At 33.4% G+C, this 20,626-nt stretch overlaps 1 protein-coding gene across 1 annotated transcript in view; it reads right to left on the bottom strand.

The window, feature by feature from the left end:
* Positions 1-20,626, bottom strand: part of LOC118183832 (cytoplasmic polyadenylation element-binding protein 2-like) — a 141,984-nt gene that overhangs the window by 43,113 nt on the left and 78,245 nt on the right. Inside the window, exon 4 of the mRNA XM_085810109.1 lies at positions 1,435-1,491. Within this exon, the coding sequence (XP_085666235.1) occupies positions 1,435-1,491 (57 nt within the window). The remainder of the gene's footprint in view (positions 1-1,434; positions 1,492-20,626) is intronic.

Here is a 20,626-nt window from a genome sequence, read left to right as displayed (position 1 = left end):
CAACTTTACGACTCGGTGGTTGGTGGACTCGATCTCCATATTTCAGAAGTGGGATAGAAAATTTAAGTAGTCAATAGTGTAGTAGTAGAGGTGAAACAATTTTATACAAAAAGAATGACTAGAGCAAGCAAAAACATATGTATCATGATCTATTGCAGAAAATAATAGTGAAAGATGAAAAAGGTAAGATAGAATTTTGAAAGCTAATTGAAAAACTAATAATATTTACTAAAGAAGAAATATTTTTGTTTATGTGAAAGGTTTTAAAGAAATCCAATTTCCATTACATTTCTTTTCACTTTGCTCATTCTTTCCATATAAAGTCGTTTCACTCTTCCAATTGCTGAAAGTTTCTTTCGTACTTTTGAAATAGAGACCTATGTCTGATTATTCTCAAAATTGATTTCAAAATCCATGCTAAAACAAGGTTGCTTTTGTGTTCAGTTTTAAAATTCATAGACTCGAACATTAAATTGGGTAAAAAATAAGGTACTTCTTGTTAGGTACCCTGAAAACAGCCTCCTTTTTTTCCAAATAAATATGAATTTATTTGGAATTGATTTATTTTTATTTAAATTTACTAAAACATTTTTGCATACTTTCTTGTCTATATGCACATGTTGTCAGTTAAATGTATTCTCGGTTAATTGTCCTGTCAGCTAAATGACTGTGTCAGTTAAATGTCCCTGTCGGCTAAATGTCAATGCCATATAAATGTCCTGTCAACTAACTGTCCATTTGGCTAAATGCACGCATCAGTTAAATGTCCTGTCGGCTAAGTGTCCACGACCTATTACCGGGTGACATGAAAGCAATATAAATTAAATGATTTCATATGAGCTAGAAAGTATGTTTCATGCAAATTAAAAAATTATGTATTTATTATTTCAGCATCTAATAAAATATGTGAAAAATAATTGTTACCAAATGGAATTCATAAGATAAAAGTGAACTGTACATTTTTTTACTAATTTTATTACTTACTACAAGGTACCTGTTTTACAAAAAGCTAAAAATGTTTTTTTTTTTTTTAATCCTACATTTGATTGCAATCTGGATTTAATATAATTACATTATGCATTGATTTTTAAAATTGGTGCTTAGGCCATTAAAGAGTTAACTTATTAAACTAAGCAGTTTTTAAAGAGAAAGGTGCTTAAATCCACAAATACAGTTTTTTCTATCATGACTGTTTTGAAAGCTGAAATATTCTTAAAACTAAATTTAAGTACATTAGAAAGTACAGGAAAAGGGTTTACTGAAAATATCACAGGAAAGTACATAAAAGCATGCTTGCTAGATATACTGCAATTGAAGAGAGGGTATAAAAGATAAGCATGAGAAAGTAAAACAAACTGGATAAAGTGTAGAATGAAAGTACCCATGCAAAAATTTTTATGATGATAAAAAGCTGGTTTGATGCTAGCAAATTACCTCTGGGAAATTTCTTCGTGCCATTGTATTTCTGAGAAGCAAAATCCACAGAAGAACCTAAACAAAGAGTGCCTTGTAGCGTTTTTCTAGTTGTTAAGTTTTTTTTTAAAGGACTATTCCCTATAGTGTTTTTATGGTATGCAATAAAAAGGTGGAGATGACTGCATGGAGTTAAAAGTGGAGATCACACTGAATTATCAAACCAGAATATATGAATCTTAAGCTTCAAATGAATCTCAATAAATATTATTATTAAGCTTTGATAAAGTTTATGGCTTATATAACAACAATACACTTCTGCTTACAGATATATACTACAACATTTAAACTTTAGGTGATATAAAGGATAGGATTTTACATATTTTGACAAATACTTCCAAATACCCAAAATATCTAAAAAAACTAGGAAGAAATTAAAAAAAAAAAAAAAAAAAAAAAAAAACTTCTGTTGTCAAGTTTAAAACTTTATTCAGAAAACATATATTGCTGAAAACTGGGGGGAGAAGCAGTAGCGATAACAGAAATTTAAGCTTCAGCCAGCCAAATTCCATTGCTACAAGCAGAGAAAATAATATTTTTATTATAATTAAATCCTTTTTTTTTCAGGAAAAAGATATTTGTATTATAATTAAATCATACAAGAAATATTACATTTGAAGAAATGATAAACGTAGTTTAAATAGGGACATTTAAATACAAAAATTTTTTTAAAAAACTTCTGAGCTTTTAGCCAGTCATATTTGCTCATGTTTTAGAAACTACTAAGCTAATATAAACCTACAGAAGTCATAAGGTTCAGATTGTGCAAAAAGAATTAATATTAAAACTATGCATATAATAACAGAAACACAATAATTCATAAAGAGGTGGGATTTTTTTTAATAGCAGCTATGGAACTTGGTGAATTTGCAAAAGGAATGAAAAATTAACACAAAACTTATTACTAACTCTTCTACTCTTTTTTCATTTTCCTTCAAAATTTTATTGCTTCTGAAAGCACAAAGAAACAACAAATGCCACAGCTATATTTTTATTGGTATAATATTTTAAACAGATATGGGTTTGGAGATAGAAAACATTCAATACAGGAAATGGAACCTAAAAATCATATCAAAAATGCATTTATCTACATAATGGAATAATTATTATTTGACTATGACAACTATGTGTGATTTAAACCTTTAAGCCTATAACAGAAAACGGTATAAAAAAAACCTACATTCAAATGATTCCTGTTTTTATGGATGTGATACTTTAAATAAGATTAGCTGATACAACTTACTACTATAATTCAGTAATTTTTATTAAAACTTCTTCCACTTAAATTACTATCTGCAGAGATATTCTTAATCACAGTACCATGTGCATAAAGGTGATATAAAATTCACACTCTTATGAACAATAATTAATGGTTTTAATAAATAATTTTTTGCTAATGGTAATTTGCATTTTACTGTTATGGTCTCAAGTTAAACATGGAAAGTAATAAACAGAAAGGTTTAGAAGAAATGAGTGAGTATAAAAGAAGTGAAAAAGGTATATCTTGATCCAAATTTCAAGTTTGTAAATAGTAGTAAAATTATATATTAAAATATTAATAACAAAATTTTGATATGCATTGGTAAATTAACTCAAAGTTGTAGATAAACAAAGCTCTTTCATGAGCCATAATTTGTCTTAATATTAATATTTCTGCAAAAATTCTGAATTTATGGATAAACAAATGCTAGTTGAATACTGACTGCTCATGAGCTCCAAATTACGGAGAACAGCATCAAAAATTGACTGCAACAGTGCAAAATTCACTGTTGTTAGATTCTACAGTAGGGGGGAAAAGTTCTTTGGAATAAAGAATGTTGCTACATGATCTAGCAGTTTGACAGATACATTTGAGTTTAGCAAATGCTTCATGTGCGAGTGTATTTTTTTGCCTTCTGCATTGCCAATGGGGCAGGCAATCTACAAATTGTTAGCAATAAGGGCCTGATGACATAACCAACAATACTTCCCTAACAAAATTGCATTTCTCTATGGCTGTGTTGGACCAACACCAAGTGTGCTAATGACTAAGTTCATGATTTCATTGTTCTATACTCGTGAGACATAAAGGACATGCATGGTGCTATATGTGAGTATAGTCCTTTTTTTTAATGAAATTTAATGTACAATGTAATAAAAGTACAAGAGTATTTTAGCCTCAATTACACTCATCCAAGAACCATATTTGATGTTCATAGTGCCAGTGCCAGCCTTATTAAGTTAGATCAAAATGGGAAGGGAGACGTGCATTGACGAACGTGAAATCTGAGAAATGTTAGAAGCTTTGGACACAGATTACAAGAAGAGCACGGGTATTCTGCTATTACATTCAGATTTGCTAGTATGTTTTCCTGTAGTGAGACACTCATAAATAATAAATTTTTTCTCATCATTTTTGACAAAATATTACGTATCTGAACAGTGGTTACCAATGCCATAAGGAAGAGCTCTTTAAACAAACATGTTTAGGTTTAAATATTTTGCATTTATTTCATCCTTTCTATACATAAAAATGCATTTATAAACCTTTAAGCCTATAACAGAAAACGGCATAAAAAAAACCTACATTCAAATGATTCCTGTTTTTATGGATGTGATACTTTAAATAAGATTAGCTGATACAACTTACTACTATAATTCAGTAATTTTTATTAAAACTTCTTCCACTTAAATTACTATCTGCAGAGATATTCTTAATCACAGTACCATGTGCATAAAGGTGATATAAAATTCACACTCTTATGAACAATAATTAATGGTTTTAATAAATAATTTTTTGCTAATGGTAATTTGCATTTTACTGTTATGGTCTCAAGTTAAACATGGAAAGTAATAAACAGAAAGGTTTAGAAGAAATGAGTGAGTATAAAAGAAGTGAAAAAGGTATATCTTGATCCAAATTTCAAGTTTGTAAATAGTAGTAAAATTATATATTAAAATATTAATAACAAAATTTTGATATGCATTGGTAAATTAACTCAAAGTTGTAGATAAACAAAGCTCTTTCATGAGCCATAATTTGTCTTAATATTAATATTTCTGCAAAAATTCTGAATTTATGGATAAACAAATGCTAGTTGAATACTGACTGCTCATGAGCTCCAAATTACGGAGAACAGCGTCAAAAATTGACTGCAACAGTGCAAAATTCACTGTTGTTAGATTCTACAGTAGGGGGGAAAAGTTCTTTGGAATAAAGAATGTTGCTACATGATCTAGCAGTTTGACAGATACATTTGAGTTTAGCAAATGCTTCATGTGCGAGTGTATTTTTTTGCCTTCTGCATTGCCAATGGGGCAGGCAATCTACAAATTGTTAGCAATAAGGGCCTGATGACATAACCAACAATACTTCCCTAACAAAATTGCATTTCTCTATGGCTGTGTTGGACCAACACCAAGTGTGCTAATGACTAAGTTCATGATTTCATTGTTCTATACTCGTGAGACATAAAGGACATGCATGGTGCTATATGTGAGTATAGTCCTTTTTTTTAATGAAATTTAATGTACAATGTAATAAAAGTACAAGAGTATTTTAGCCTCAATTACACTCATCCAAGAACCATACTTGATGCTCATAGTGCCAGTGCCAGCCTTATTAAGTTAGATCAAAATGGGAAGGGAGACCTGCATTGACGAACGTGAAATCTGAGAAATGTTAGAAGCTTTGGACACAGATTACAAGAAGAGCACGGGTATTCTGCTATTACATTCAGATTTGCTAGTATGTTTTCCTGTAGTGAGACACTCATAAATAATAAATTTTTTCTCATCATTTTTGACAAAATATTACGTATCTGAACAGTGGTTACCAATGCCATAAGGAAGAGCTCTTTAAACAAACATGTTTAGGTTTAAATATTTTGCATTTATTTCATCCTTTCTATACATAAAAATGCATTTATAAAGCTTTAGTTTTTTGTTTTTATTTATTATTATTTTAGCTTTATAACTACAAATAGTCAAATGTCTTTATTTTACAATATGCTGACCTGCAATTACATTTAAACTTGTCTGTCTGGCATGGCAGCCTTAAATAATTCATTTTTTTCTATCATCTTAACAGAAAATGCTTTGTAGCTGAATGGTGGTTATTAGTGCTTCAAGAAGGAGCGCTTTGAAAAAATGTTGGGTTTAAGTAATTTGCATTTCCTTTCACCCTTTCTATAGATAAGAATACATTTTTAAAGCTTCCAATCTTTGCTTTTATTTATTATTATTTTAGCCTTACAGCCAAACAGCACTATTTTAATGCAACAACTCCTAATAAATACACAGTTCAAAAAATTTTATTTAATAAACTTATTTTGCATTATGCTGAATAATCTGTTTAGTAATCAATGTTTGATAGTAAAACCTTCAAATTTGCCATTGGCAACCTTTTCTTTCCACTGAAAATGATACTTAAAGATATTTCAGGGTTAGCAGAGAGATAGTGATTTGTTATAAGGATGGATCTTTTGTTCCAAGTCCTGTTTCTGCCTGCTGTTCACAGAGCATTACATAAATATTTTATGTACTATTAATAAAATGTATTCCTGCCTATGTATTAATTCAAAGCAGCTGAGAAGCAGTTATGATAGTTACAACATGCATTTAGGATGCAGTCCAACAACTACAACATATTTTCTTCATTACATTAGTGAGATAAAATATCTTGCTAATGTAAGTAACATAAACTATCATATTGCTAAGATTCAATTTTTGTTGTTTGACTTCTAAATTAATATCATATTGCCATTCATCTGTTTATAAATATGCAAAATCTTATATGCAAGAACAACTTATTACCACTTTCATTACCAATACATGGTTGTGGCACAGAAAATAAATTCGGTTTCTGTATTTTAATGATTCATCATAACAGATATCCAGAAAAAGTAATAAAAAGCCATTCCATAAACCACAACTAATAAATAATGCAAAAAAGAACTAAAAAATTTGAATACCAACTCAAAAAAATTTTTTAATATGATTTTCATTCTCATTTTTATCTCTACAAGTTTTAAATGCCACTGTTAGAATCCAAAATAAAGTAGAAGGTAAAAGACATGTGAAAAATTTATACAAATGATGGCATTCTATGATTTTTTTTTTGACATATTTACCCCTAATTTCCCACTTAGTAATATTAAGAACTTTAGCATCCTGAAGCAAGACAAAAAGTCTGATATTTTTAAGTTATGCTTTTTCCTATAAATTAGTTTCCAAGTTCATTATTAGATGAAATACCATACCACAAAATATCTAAATTATATTGATTTCCTTCTTGTTTTATAATTTCTAACATTTGTATCTAACTGGGTTAAAGTCACTTCAAACTTAACAGTAAAAAGAGTTTAAATGTGTTACTCATATATAATAACGATATGTTCTTATAGTCAGTAAAGCTACTTTGAAAAAGTAGCTAAAATAATCATTTATTCACAATTTACCTTTAGGCAGAAAAAATAAAATACCCCTTAAATTTACTAATTCCTAATTTTATCTACACATATGCCATGATTAGGATCCAGAATAAAGTACTGCGTAAAAGGCATCATAAAAAATTTAAACAAAATGCTGGTACTCTACATCAGCTTCTTATGACATATTTTCTCCTTGTTTCTCTCTCAGTAATATAAAACTGTGTGTCTTTAGCCCCTTAAGGTGAGAAAAAATATTTGATACTTTCATATTTGTGACTTTTCCCATTAAGTATCTAAGTTCATTCACAGATGAAGCATCATATCACAATACATCTAAATGCATGGGCAGTTGTGATTCTGGTACGTACGTTAAATGGTGACACTTAGAAACCGCCAATCTGAAAATACTCGTAAGAGATGACACTATGAAACAAAGGATAAGACAGCCTAGAATTACCTCATTTAAGGTACCTTAGATCAACAATGGGATGGAGTAAACTTATTTTACCTTAAAAATAATAATAAAAAAAGACATTACAATGAGCAAAACAGTGAAAGAGAATGTAATGAATACTTAAAAGCATGCCATGAATTATTTATTTGTACAAAACCAAAAGTCGATCATTGTGAAAAACCTATGCATTATTGCATTAATGACATCCCATTAAGAAGTCTGCTGATTCTGATTCTAAGCCCACAGATTCAAACTTGATTAGATGCAAAGATGTCTACCAATCCCTCACTCACCTCAGCTTTATTGACAAAGGCCTGTTCTTTAAAGGCAAAATCAGCAGCCAAAAAATATTGGAAGGAATTAGTGCATGATCAGGAAGTGCAGAAAATTAGGCAATTTTTCCAATCTAATTCTCTAATTCTAATAAGCTTTGTAAAGAGGGATCATTCAAGCAATGCATCGTGCACAAATGATGATGCCACAGAAACATCTCAACTAGTATGTTACCAAGATGCTGCACTTGTAAATAGTACACATTGGCGATAATGTAGCTGCTTAGCAGTAGGAGTTCTGAAGCGATTATTCCCTTTCCCCCCAAAAAAATCCTGTCAAGAACTGTACAGAGAGATGCTTGTTTCGGCAGATCACTAGGCTTCCTTTTTCATCAAATGTCAAATGCGTGTCACACAGAAAGTCTTAACCTCATTTTATGCAGATAAGAGTTCAACCAGATGTCAGTGCAGAGATAACATAGAAAAAATCACCAATGATGAAGCTTGTACTGCAAGCAAAAGATATGCAAGAGGTCAATTACTCTAAAGTCTATGCAACCTCATATAAACTCATGCAGATATCTACTGCGATCCTCAACCAAATGTCATCCTTAATGAAGCTCATATTTAAAATTCAAAATGCTACCAGAAAGCATGCAAAGCAAAAGACTACATCTCATTCTCTCCCTGCCTGTTCTCAAAGAGGATAACTTAAATAGTTATTCAGACAGCTTACTCAAATGCATCAGAGTATGAGCTTAATCTGGATGTGTCATGTATACATACAACAACAAACTCTTATAACCGCTTCTGCTACTGAAGGCAAATGTGGCATTTTGTAACAATTGCTGAATTTGTAACGATTTGAATTAATGGTTCTAGACACTCCGTTATCTCACTCCATATTAGGCAGGAGGAGACAGTTGTTAAGTACCAAGGTGGGCAAAAGCCAATAGGCTAAAACGAGGCAGAGCACGTCAGCTTAGAAAGGGAGCCTCAAAGAAAAGCCAAACAGCTAAAAGAGGTGGTGCCTTTTGGCTAAAAAGGGAAGAAGCAAAAGCAAAAAACTGGTCTAAGAAGGGAAGAGCCTTCACAGCTAAAAAAGAACGGTAACAAGCGAAATGAAGCAAAGCATAACAACAAAAGGGGGCTGAGAGGAAAGGTTAAATGGCAAAAGGGAAAGAGAAAGCTTTGCAAACTTAAAACCAAAAAGGGGGGGGAGTCATGATGGCTAAAACAGGAAGTGAGGTTACAGTGCTAGTGAAATAAAAAAAAATTTTTTTTTGTTTTTACATAAATGAATTAATTAAAGCAGACTAAATATATAAACAAATTAAAATAAATAATAATAATATTATTAATAATATCAAAATAAATAATAATGATAACAGTAATAATAAAAATTCAAAAAAATTATAAACATATATACAATTGGTTACAGATGTAAGTAAACACCAGGATCCATACAGTGAAAAGGTTTGCACATTCGGAAACTGAGACATAGAGCACATGCGTCAAGTCTAAACATATGACGTCACAGGGAGACCAGAGTTCAAGGAAAACACCAAATCATTGCTTTCGAATGCTGAACTCCTGTGAGGTCCTCTGTTTCCTGTCAGTGAGAATCTTTCCTTCAAGGTTAGTAAATTTTCAATAGGTTTGTTTTATTTTAATGCTACATAATATTGACTTCTGTTTCATACCATCAAATATTTTATCTTCAGTAGTTATTGTAAAATAATAAGTTCAGAGCTTGTTTATAGAAGAATTTTGTATAGCTTTTGTGCCAAAACAGCTTAAATTACAGAATAAAGATTACAAAAATGTATATATATATATATATATATATATATATATATGAAATTACGAAACATTTTTTTAAAAAACAAAATATAAACATGTCTAGTATTTTCGTGCATTAAGCTGCTGAAAAATTATCAGTAAAGACATAAAGTAAGAAATTTACTTTTCACAAAGGCCACAAATTGAAATTCATAATTAATAAATTTCAAGTAATCCTATAAATGCAAAAAAGAATTAAAAAAAGTTTATAAAAAAGCAATTAATCCTGCAAGCTTTAATCCACCTTAGCTCTAGTGAATGGAAATCTAAAAGTGTTATATGATTTCTTTTAGGCTAAGGACGTTTCTTTTCATATTCTTATCACTATTTGAACTTTGAAGGGAACTACAGCTACCTGAAAAAATTCGAATAGGCATGTTGTTAGTTGTTGCGGAACCTATTCAGATGAGTGCTTTTTTAAAGCAAGAATCACTGCTTGGAACACTGAAGCCATATCATTTAATCTGTAAATTTCTGAATGAACTTCGTGCCCATTGTTGTACATAATGAAAGCCGCACCTACATTTTCACCAGTCTTAGATCCATCTGGAACGTGGTGAGATAAGTAAACTATATTGGAATACCAGAGCTTTCATGAACTCCTTGTAAAGACTACATCTCTTATGTTCTTTTCATTGTTGTTTAAATTTTTTACTTTTTACTTTTGTTCCCATGTTTATTTATTCTTAATTTATAAATGTTTGCTCTTTTTTATTATTCCTTCTTGTGTGATACTTGAGCTGTTTTATAGATTTGGATTTATTTTTCCAATAAAGCCAAATGTAACAACCGATCCATCTGTAAAGATTTTGATATTTTCCTGTGTTGGAGTACTTTTATGCTAGGGAATTATGTCTTGTTAATCAGGGTGTGTGTGTGGAAGTGCGACACCTTTTCCTCTAAGGTGTTGTATCATATAACAAGATTGCCCAGTAACAAGTTTTCCTTATAATGAATTAGTCTAACGAATTTTCTTTCCATCTCAGCTTTTATATCTAAGGGTATAAGGAACGAGAGAACTTGCAGGGCTGATGTGGGAGATGTTGAATAACACTTGATAATACATAAAAGACACACTTTTATTTGTAAAAATTTTTGCTTTTGACTTACAGTACCCGTGAACCACATGGGACACCCATAAAGTATAAGTCACTCGACAGCTCTTAGATAAAGTATTTTAAGTAATTTTCCTTTCTTGCTCCAGTTTTGAGAAATGATCCAATTTAGTTTTTCTCCTTTAATTGTACTAAGTGTGGAATGTATGCGAGTTCCTGATCAAGAATAAAATCCAAGTATTTTAATGTAAAATTTCTTGAGATAGTAATATTGTCCCACTTAATACGTGGAGGCCATCTATGTAATTTAGTGCCTTTAGGAAGCAAAATTAATTTGGTTTTATCAATATTAAAATTAAGTTGACAGTCTATGCATACATACAGAGTGATTCACTACCAGCCCGACAAACTTGCAGGGTGTGTAGCGGTTACAGAGGTGACTCAGAATTACATAGGAATGCAGGGTTGCAAATGCCATAGTTGCAAGCTATGATGGAAAGAAGCAGAGAAAAAGAACAGATTAATGGGACAGAAAACATTTTATTAAAAGTTTGTACAACAACAGGTGTTCAAAATTATGACAAGAAGTTGGCACGCAGGCATGACAGCAGTGCTGCATGGAATTTCTTACATTCTGGATGATTCCTCCTGGCAGTCTTGTGGTAGACAGTGCTAAATGGAAGTTTGCACGAAAAGTGATTCTACTGGAAATTACCATTTGCGATCCATTTTCCAAGGTAGCTGGATGAACGCATATTTAAATGGGCATTCCGCTCGGGGGTTGTACCAGGAACATTACCTGAACAGGTGTGGTCCACATCACATGACCTCTGCAAGTGTGAACAGAAGGTTACATGAGACTGGTTGTTTAACAAGAGCAACAGTGAATCAATAGCAAACAATGAGGATACCTGACAATGAGGAGGCAGTTTTATGTCTGGCAGAAGACAATCCAAGTACAAGTACTCCAGCAATAGCCCAACAAGTGGGTTTATCTCAATCCACTGTCTGGAGGATACTTGCAACAAACCAAATAAGCATATACCATTTTCATTCTGTCCAATTATTAGAGCCTGAGGATTATCCAGTTTGGAGGACGTTTGCTACATGGTTCTTGCAACACAGTGCTACAGATGCATCTGTATTCTTCCCAGATGAAGCATACTTCACACGTGAGGGAGCCTTCAATCAGCATAACGTCCATGTGTAGGCTTTGGAGAACCATTATCGTATACAATCATGTGCAGCTTAACAGCGTTTCTTGGTCAATGTTTAGGCTCATATTCTTGAAGACTACCTCACTGGAGCGTACCTTCTGCTCAGTCCTTAGGACGATAGGGCATACCTGATCTTCTTGCAACAAGTCTTGCCCAAACTTCTTGAAGCAGCACATGTTCCTCCATCATTGCGCTGCTCCATGTGGTATCAGCATGATGGGGCTACTCCACATTACATTAATGATGTCCGCTGACACCGACATAATGGTAACAGACAGGTCATGGTGGCCCGGTTAACTGGCCTGCCAGATCAGTGGACCTATCATGCATTCTGAGGTCACATGAAGAGTTGGTTTATGAGACGTCCGTTCCTTCAGTTGAAGACCTCATCGCTCGAATATCTGTAGCTGTCACTATCAGGCTTGTCAGAGGACTTCTAGTCATAATTTCGAATACCTGTTGTAGTACAACCTTTCAATAAAATGTTTTCTGTCCCATTAGTGTGTTGCTGTTTCTGTTCTTTTTCTCCGTTTCTTTGCACCACAGCTGGCAACTACAACATTTGCGATCCTGCATTCCTATGTGATTCTGAGCCGTCTCTGTATTCCCTACACACCCTGGAAGTTTGTCGGTTTGGTAGCAAATCACCCTGAACAAGAACTTCAGAAATCTTTTTGCTGAAAACAGCTTTTGTTAAAATTTAAAATGACAGAACTTCATACCATAGCCTAACAAAGAAATTAAATTCTGAACGATCATGATGTGATCAGGGTGATTTTGTGAAAACTGGAAAGTGAAACAACAATAGCAGGACATGGTTAATGCTGTTTTTTAGCTCATGGAAGCCTCATGTCAGGAAAATTTGGTATTTCATACACAATGAGCACTAACAGAGATTATGTTCCAACAATTTGGAAAGCTTTTCAAAGCCTTTGCAGGTATTTAAAATTACTGCTGTTGGAGATATTTCAGAGATTGTGAGCTTGTGAACAAACGCTGCAGTATCTGGCGACTGTTTGGCGATCAACAGAGCGTGCTTGGCGCATGTAGCTATTCTCCAAGAAGGGTTAATGTATTTTAAGAGAGTTGCATGTTAGCCTCAGAAGAGGAAGGTAGTAGATTGTACTATGCGGTAGAAGCGACATACTGCTCTGAGTTACTATTATGCTTTGAATCATATTTTCCTAATAAATGTTCATTTCATCTTGCTAAATGGTGCCTTATTAAACCATGAAGTCATCACAAGATGCTCTCTTACGAGAACCAGAGAGGTTAGAAGCTTAGAGCATTGAAAACGGAATGGCGTAAAGTTAAGCCTAACTCACGAAAGAAGTGTGCATTTGCAAAAGGAAATAAAAACATGAGAATTATTTAATCGAGAGTTCAAAAAGCTTGATTCTAAAGGAAAATAGAAGAAAATGTTCAAAAACACAAAGAAAGAGGATTTAGTAACAGTTCTATTGGAAATTGGCGAAGAAGCATCCCCAGATTTGAAGCTGATAGAACTGAAACACAAACTCCAGAAGAGCAAGGAATACATAGAAGATGCTGATTTCGTAAAAGAAATTCTGATTACTACAGTGGAGAATAGAAAAAGAAAAGAGAAATGGAAAGAATACAAATGGAAGAAGAAAGATTAAAAACAGAAAGAGAACACAAAAAAGAATTAGCGAAGATTCGAGCAACTCAAAATAAAGGAAGTAAAAGTCCGACACCTTCAATCCAAAACACAGGATCAGAAACCGAAATTTCCCTCGACAAGCTGATCAGAGGAGTAGATACCAGTACCGAAGAGAGCAGAAGAATGGAATATATTTTTCGATTCTATCGAAAGAGCATTTAAGCACAAGAAGGTTCCCGAAGAATACAAATCGCAAATATTATTGAAATTAATTGGAGAAAAAGCTTCAAATGTTCTTGTTTATATAAAGGAGGAAGATCTGAAAAATTACGAAAAAGTGAAAACTCTTGTTCTGAAGGAATACCAACCTACTCCTCAAACCTGTTTAGAAAACTTCAGAAGAACTAAACATTATTCCGGAGAAACGCATATCCAGTTCGCTTCAAGACTAACAGCTACATGGGACTATTACTGCAAATCTAGAGAAGTAAAGGATTTTGAAACACTCAAGGAGTTAATTATTTTGGATAAATTATTCCAAGCTTTAGATGAAGAAACATCTGCACACGTTGCGATACGCCAAGGAAATAAATGGCTGAAGCCTCAAGAATTAGCTACAGAATGTGATATTTATTTCACGGCCAAAGGAAAAGGTTTCGACGAAGTTCAAAATGGAATTAAGCGATCACCGAGATTCCTGGATACAACATGTACACAGGATAAATATATTCCGCCGCACATAAGAAAAGAATATTCAAAACAAGAAGGATCTCACGCGAGAAGAAAGGAATGTTATATTTGTGGAAACTATCAACACATCGCAAGAGATTGCCCAGACAAAAGAAGAAAGAATGAAACTTCAGTAAATAAGAAGGGAAAGGATGATTCCAAAACTTAAAAAATTTCAAACAGAACATCAAAAGAAGAAACCATCATAGCTAAGGTAGACTCAACCCATCTACGATTTGAATTCGCAGAACGCATCGTTCAACCACTGCAAAAAGTAGATATTTTTATTAACTCTGAGAAAATTGAAGCTATCGTAGACTCTGGAACGCAGATAACGATCGTACATTCATCACTCATTCCAAATTTAGAGGAGAAAAAAATATTGCTAACACCTGCTTTGGGACAACCAACTGAAGCAAAAGTATGCCGTGTACTTATTTACCATAAAGATCATGGAAGCAATATATTTAATTTTCTGAATACATTAATTGCAGTGACTAATAAGCTAAATGTGTCTTGCTTAATAACTCCAGAAATACACGAACTGTTGATTAATCCTGCGGCAGAAGAAAGAAATAATTACGGAGGCGAAACGAAAACTTACAAAGTTTATTCGCCAATGCACAGTCAAACAACAGCGTCGAGTTCCCCCCCCCCCACCAGCTAATGCTTATGGAGGAGAAAACGAAGCGGAGGAAGAGGAGTAGGAGAGTGTTTACATAAACACAGACTTGTCATCTGCTGAACGCCTACGCGAAGAGCAAGCTAACTGTCCCTCAAAATTAACTAAAGAATTCCAGAAAAGACTAGGTTCTCACCCTAGGTTCTCTAAACCTGCTTACAGTGCTTCAAATGGATTAGTAGAAAGATGGAACAAGTCCGTCAGGACTGATCCTTCGAATTGGGATAAGCACATCCCATATCTGCTCTTTGCATACAGAGAAGTACCAAACTGCACCACGGGTGTCTCACCACTTCAGCTGATGTATGGAAGACAACCAAGAGGTCTTTTAGCAGTACTGAAGTCTTCATGGTCAGGAGAAATACCTATACCACCTAATCTAAGTGAATCGGCAGTGGATTACTTACAACGTTTAAAAATAAGGTTAGAACAAGCAGCTGAATAAACCAATTTAATTGCAAGTGATAAACAACAAAAATATGCTGAATACTTTAATCGGAGATCAAAACAAAAAAATTTCAAAATCAGAGAACAAGTTTATTTACTCATCCCAGATTCAAATAACAAACTCTATGCACGATGGATTGGACCAGGAGAAATCGTGAATCATTGCCCACCGCATTCCTATAAAGTAAAACTACCTGATGGAAAGATCAAACATGTTTATGCAAATAAAATTCGAAAATTCCAAGCTAGCATCAATGCAGTTGGAGTGATATTTGAATATGAAGAAAAAATTGGATAAATCCTTTGCTTTTGTTAATAATTTTACAATTTTGTGCAAATAAGATGTTTATGTAATTTGAAATAGATAGAAAAATTATTGGATAACAAATATTCGAGGTAAGTGGTAAATTTAGATATTTGTCTCCCAAGGATATAAATCATGTTGCAGCATCATTAATTAAAGAGAACGTTAAGAATATAATTTTATATATATATAAGAAGCTTAATAATTTTACTGTCATCATTGTAATAATACTAGGATATATTTTAACATGTTTATAAAAGAAAATTATATACTTGGTTTCTTTGGGTTAAGAATTTATAAATTGTTACAATAATAATAATGTTCGGAACAAGTGGGGTGAAGTTAAAAATGTGTTATTTATGTTTATGTAGTAAATTGATGTTCAATTGTGGGTATAACATTGCAAATGTCTATAGTAATTGAGATTTGAATATTAGGATAGAATGTATAAATGTATATGTAGTTTCTTTTTCTCGTTGATCGCAAACAGTTACTAGATTTTAGTTTCTAGATTGCTGATTTATTTGTAGACAGTATCAAGAACAATCTTACGACTGGGGTGTAGTATCTGGCGACTGTTTGGCGATCAACAGAGCGTGCTTGCCGCATGTAGCTTTTCTCCAAGAAGGATTAATGTATTTTAAGAGAGTTGCATGTTAGAAGAGGAAGGTAGTAGATTGTACTATACAGTAGCATTTAATTTTGTGGAACATTTAATTTTGTGGATACATTAATTGAGTGACTGATAAGCTAAATGTGTCTTGCTTAATAACTCCAGAAATACACGAACTGTTGATTAATCCTGCGGCAGAAGAAAGAAATAATTACGGAGGCGAAACAGAAACTTACAAAGTTTATTAGCCAATGCACAGTCAAGCGACAGCGTCGAGTCCCCCCCCCCCCCGCTAATGCTTATGGAGGAGAAAAACGAAGCGGAGGAAGAGGAGAAGAAGAGTGTTTACGTAAAGACAGACTTGTTGTCTGCTGAACGCCTATGCAAAGAGCAAGCTAATTGTCCCTTGCTGAGAGAAGCATGGAAGCTAGCTGTAGGAAGAAAAGGAAATTATTTATTTATTGATCATCTGTTACGTCACCAAGAAAAAATATTAGGACAGACTGTTTTTCATTTAGTGCTTCCGCTTAGTAGAAGAGCACAAGTGTTAGAATTAGCACATAGTTCCATTTTCGGTGCACATCTTGGAATAAGAAAAACAAAGGTGCGAATACGATATTCATTTTTTTTGGCCTGGATTGGCACAAGATGTCGAAACCTCTTGTAAAACATGCAAAGATTGTCAGTTGAAAAGTCCAGAAAAGCGATCTGACAAGATTCTCATCACACCGGTCAGAAGGCCAGGATTATCTTTTGAAACAGTTAACATCGACGTTATTGGACCTATTGAACCTCCTTCTGCTAGGAAACATAAATATGTGTTATGCCTGGTAGATCAACATTCCCGATGGCCAGAAGCCATTCCACTGAGGAGCTTGACAGCAAAAGCCACTTGTGATGCGCTTTTGAAGATTTTCATGAGAACAGGAATCCCTAATACAATAGCTAGTGACAACGCAAGTAACTTTGTTTCAAAATTAACTAAAGAATTCCAGAAAAGACTAGGTTCTCACCCTAGGTTCTCTAAACCTGCTTACAGTGCATCAAATGGATTAGTAGAAAGATGGAACAAGTCCTTCAAGCAAATGTTACATCATGTCATCAGGACTGATCCTTCGAATTGGGATAAGCACATCCCATACCTGCTCTTTGCATATGGAGAAGTACCAAACTGCACCACAGGTGTCTCACCATTTCAGCTGATGTATGGAAGACAACCAAGAGGTCTTTTAGCAGTACTGAAGTCTTCATGGTCAGGAGAAATACCTATACCACCTAATCTAAGTGAATCGGCAGTGGATTACTTACAGCGTTTAAAAATAAGGTTAGAACAAGCAGCTGAGCAAGCCAATTTAATTGCAAGTGATAAACAACAAAAATATGCTGAATACTTTAATCGGAGATCAATACAAAAAAATTTCAAAATCAGAGAACAAGTTTATTTACTCATCCCAGATTCAAATAACAAACTCTATGCACGATGGATTGGACCAGGAGAAATCGTGAATCATTGCCCACCGCATTCCTATAAAGTAAAACTACCTGATGGAAAGATCAAACATGTTCATGCAAATAAAATTCGAAAATTCCAAGCTAGTGTCAATGCAGTTGGAGTGATATTTGAATATGAAGAAAAATTTGGATAAATCCTTTGCTTTTCTTAATAATTTTACAATTTTGTTCAAATAAGATGTTTATGTACTTTGAAATAGATAGAAAAATTATTGGATAACAAATATTCGAGGTAAGTGGTAAATTTAGATATTTGTCTCCCAAGGATATTAATCATGTTGCAGCATCATTAATTAAAGAGAATGTTAAGAATATAATTTTATATATATATAAGAAGCTTAATAATTTTACTGTCATCATTGTAATAATACTAGGGTATATTTTAACATGTTTATAAAAGAAAATTATCCACTTGGTTTCTTTGGGTTAAGAATTGATAAATTGTTACAATAATAATAATGTTCGTAAAAAGTGGGGTGAAGTTAAAAATGTGTTATCTATGTTTATATATTTTTATGTAGTAAACTGATGTTCAATTGTGGGTATTACATTGCAAATGTCTATAGTAATTGAGATTTGAATATTAGGATAGAATGTATAAATGTATATGTAGTTTCTTTTTCTCGTTGATCGCAAACAGTTACTAGATTTTAGTTTCCAGATTGCTGATTTATTTGTAGACAGTATCAAGAACAATCTTACAACTGGGGTGTAGTATCTGGCGACTGTTTGGCGATCAACAGAGCGTGCTTGCTGCATGTAGCTTTTCTCCAAGAAGTATTAATGTATTTTAAGAGAGTTGCATGTTAGAAGAGGAAGGTAGTAGATTGTACTATGCAGTAGCAGCGACGTACTGCTCTGAGTTACTATTATGCTTTGAATCATATTTTCCTAATAAATGTTCGTTTCGTCCTGCTAAATGGTGCCTTATTAAACACGAAGTCATCACAAACGCCTTCAGAAAGTTTTTAATAAAAAGCATTGTGGCGACATCATTTGTAATACTGAAGCACCATCTGTCATATTCTTCACAGGGCAATTTTCTTTTGCTCAAGTGGCAGCAGTAAAACAGTTTGGAATAAGAAATAAACATTTGAGATTGATTTCAAAAAAAGGAAAACGGTTATCATTTGTTTTACTACTGCTTTACTTTCTTGTTAATGAAATTATTCAAAGAAGTTTGTTCTCTATAACATACTGTTAATACATCTGTCCTTAATCAACGGATCTACAACTGTTGACCACAGTCATGATTGATTGATTGTGATTAAATGTCGATGAACGGGAATGTTGAAACAGCATCAGAGAGATTAATAACTACTCAGGTTAAGTCTAAAAATTCCTTCTTTTTGGAAAACAAACCCCCAAGTTTCTTCAGACTGAAGCACAAATCTACAACATTGGAATTATAGCTAATAAAAAAAATTTCATTATGCAGTCAGTTCATTCGAAGCAGGGACATTGAAACAAGTCACTGATATCCTTATTAAACCACGAGATGACAACAAATAATTATAAAGAGGCTTATTGAAATTTTTCCTGATTCTGAATCACAGTAAATCAGAAAGTTCTTAATGAAATGGGATAGGGTGACAGGAAACCATCCCAACTTTCCTGCGAAATGAACAACTTGGCGATGGAGCAGGTGCGAGATTAATTTTTGAAAACCTGGTGGGTGCAACAACTACTGCTTAATGGGGAGCATTTGCCTGGAAGCAGCAGTGATTTGTCCAACCTATCGATAACAGTTGACAAGATATAGGAATTAAATAGCCATCTACCTTAGGTAGCTTGCATTGGTTCTTCCCCATCTGATAACAATTTCGCCGACGATTTACAGACACAGATATCAAACTTATTGCTGTGGATAGCATCAATGAGTAGACTCTCAGTCCACAAAGACGAAGACACAGATCATTCAAAAAGTTGTTCCAAAAATAACAGTAACCCAAATAGCTCTTATTTTCACCAACGCTTTGGTGAGAGAGCTTACTAGTGCACACGGCCATGCTAATATCAGGTTTCAAAACAGGAAAATCGAAAGTCAAGGGTTTGAGCTAAATCATTTTTATATTCATGAAAACACATCAGCAAACTATTTTTTAATTGACACTGGAGCAGAAATATCAGTTTTCTCATCACCCCCATCAGAAAAAAGAACTTTGACTAAGTTTGAGCTGGTGACAGAGCTTACTAGTATACAACGCCCTGCAAATATCAAGTTTCAAAACAGAAAAACTGTAATTCAAGGGTTTAAACTGAATCATCTATATATAATGAATCAGCAAACCATTTTTTAATTGACACTGGAGCAGAAATATCAATTATCCCACCATCCCCATTGGAAAAAAGAACTGTGGCTAACTTTGAACTGTTTGCAGTTAATGGTATTGTAAGGATTTTAAGTTTTACTAACGTTTATTTTATTTTAAAACTTTGCTATCCTCTCTTATTTTCCATTTCCGGCCAGAATAAGTGCGAGTAGGAATTGTTTATGCTAATGAGGTTGCAAACTGTACAGGTATTTAAGATGTGGCTTTTAGCCAAGAAAAGAAAAATACTTCTTGCTGCCTTACCACACACATGCTTTTACACTCAGTTCATCCTTTAAGGCCAGAACTTAGTTTCTGCTGATATTTGAAGACGTATTGTAATTTCGCATTTTGCTCACTACATATGTAGTGTCAAAAGGCCAATCTTCATGTTACTAGTCTCTGTAAAGCATATAAGTTTAATTCTTAATTACTTAAGTTAGTTTATTTCTTATTTTCTACGTTTTAGACCAAAAATGCTGGTCTCTGTATCCCAAAGTGTGGGAGTGGCTGTACGCTGTGAGAAATAAAGGCTAAAGTTAACCCTTCGTACTTGTGTTGTATCTCCTACACACACATGAGCATAGTTTGAGTAAGCTCCCTGCTCCCATTCAGGATTATAAAATGTTCCCAAAGGCAATTAGAAGGAATAGAAGTCCTGACAGTACAGCAATCAAAGCAT

Source organism: Stegodyphus dumicola, chromosome X2 (assembly GCF_044657685.1).
Source record: "Stegodyphus dumicola isolate Sdum_Otavi_A_Nest chromosome X2, ASM4465768v1".
In the NCBI taxonomy this organism is placed as follows: Eukaryota; Metazoa; Arthropoda; class Arachnida; order Araneae; family Eresidae; genus Stegodyphus; species Stegodyphus dumicola.
This window is presented reverse-complemented; position numbering and strand designations above follow the sequence as displayed.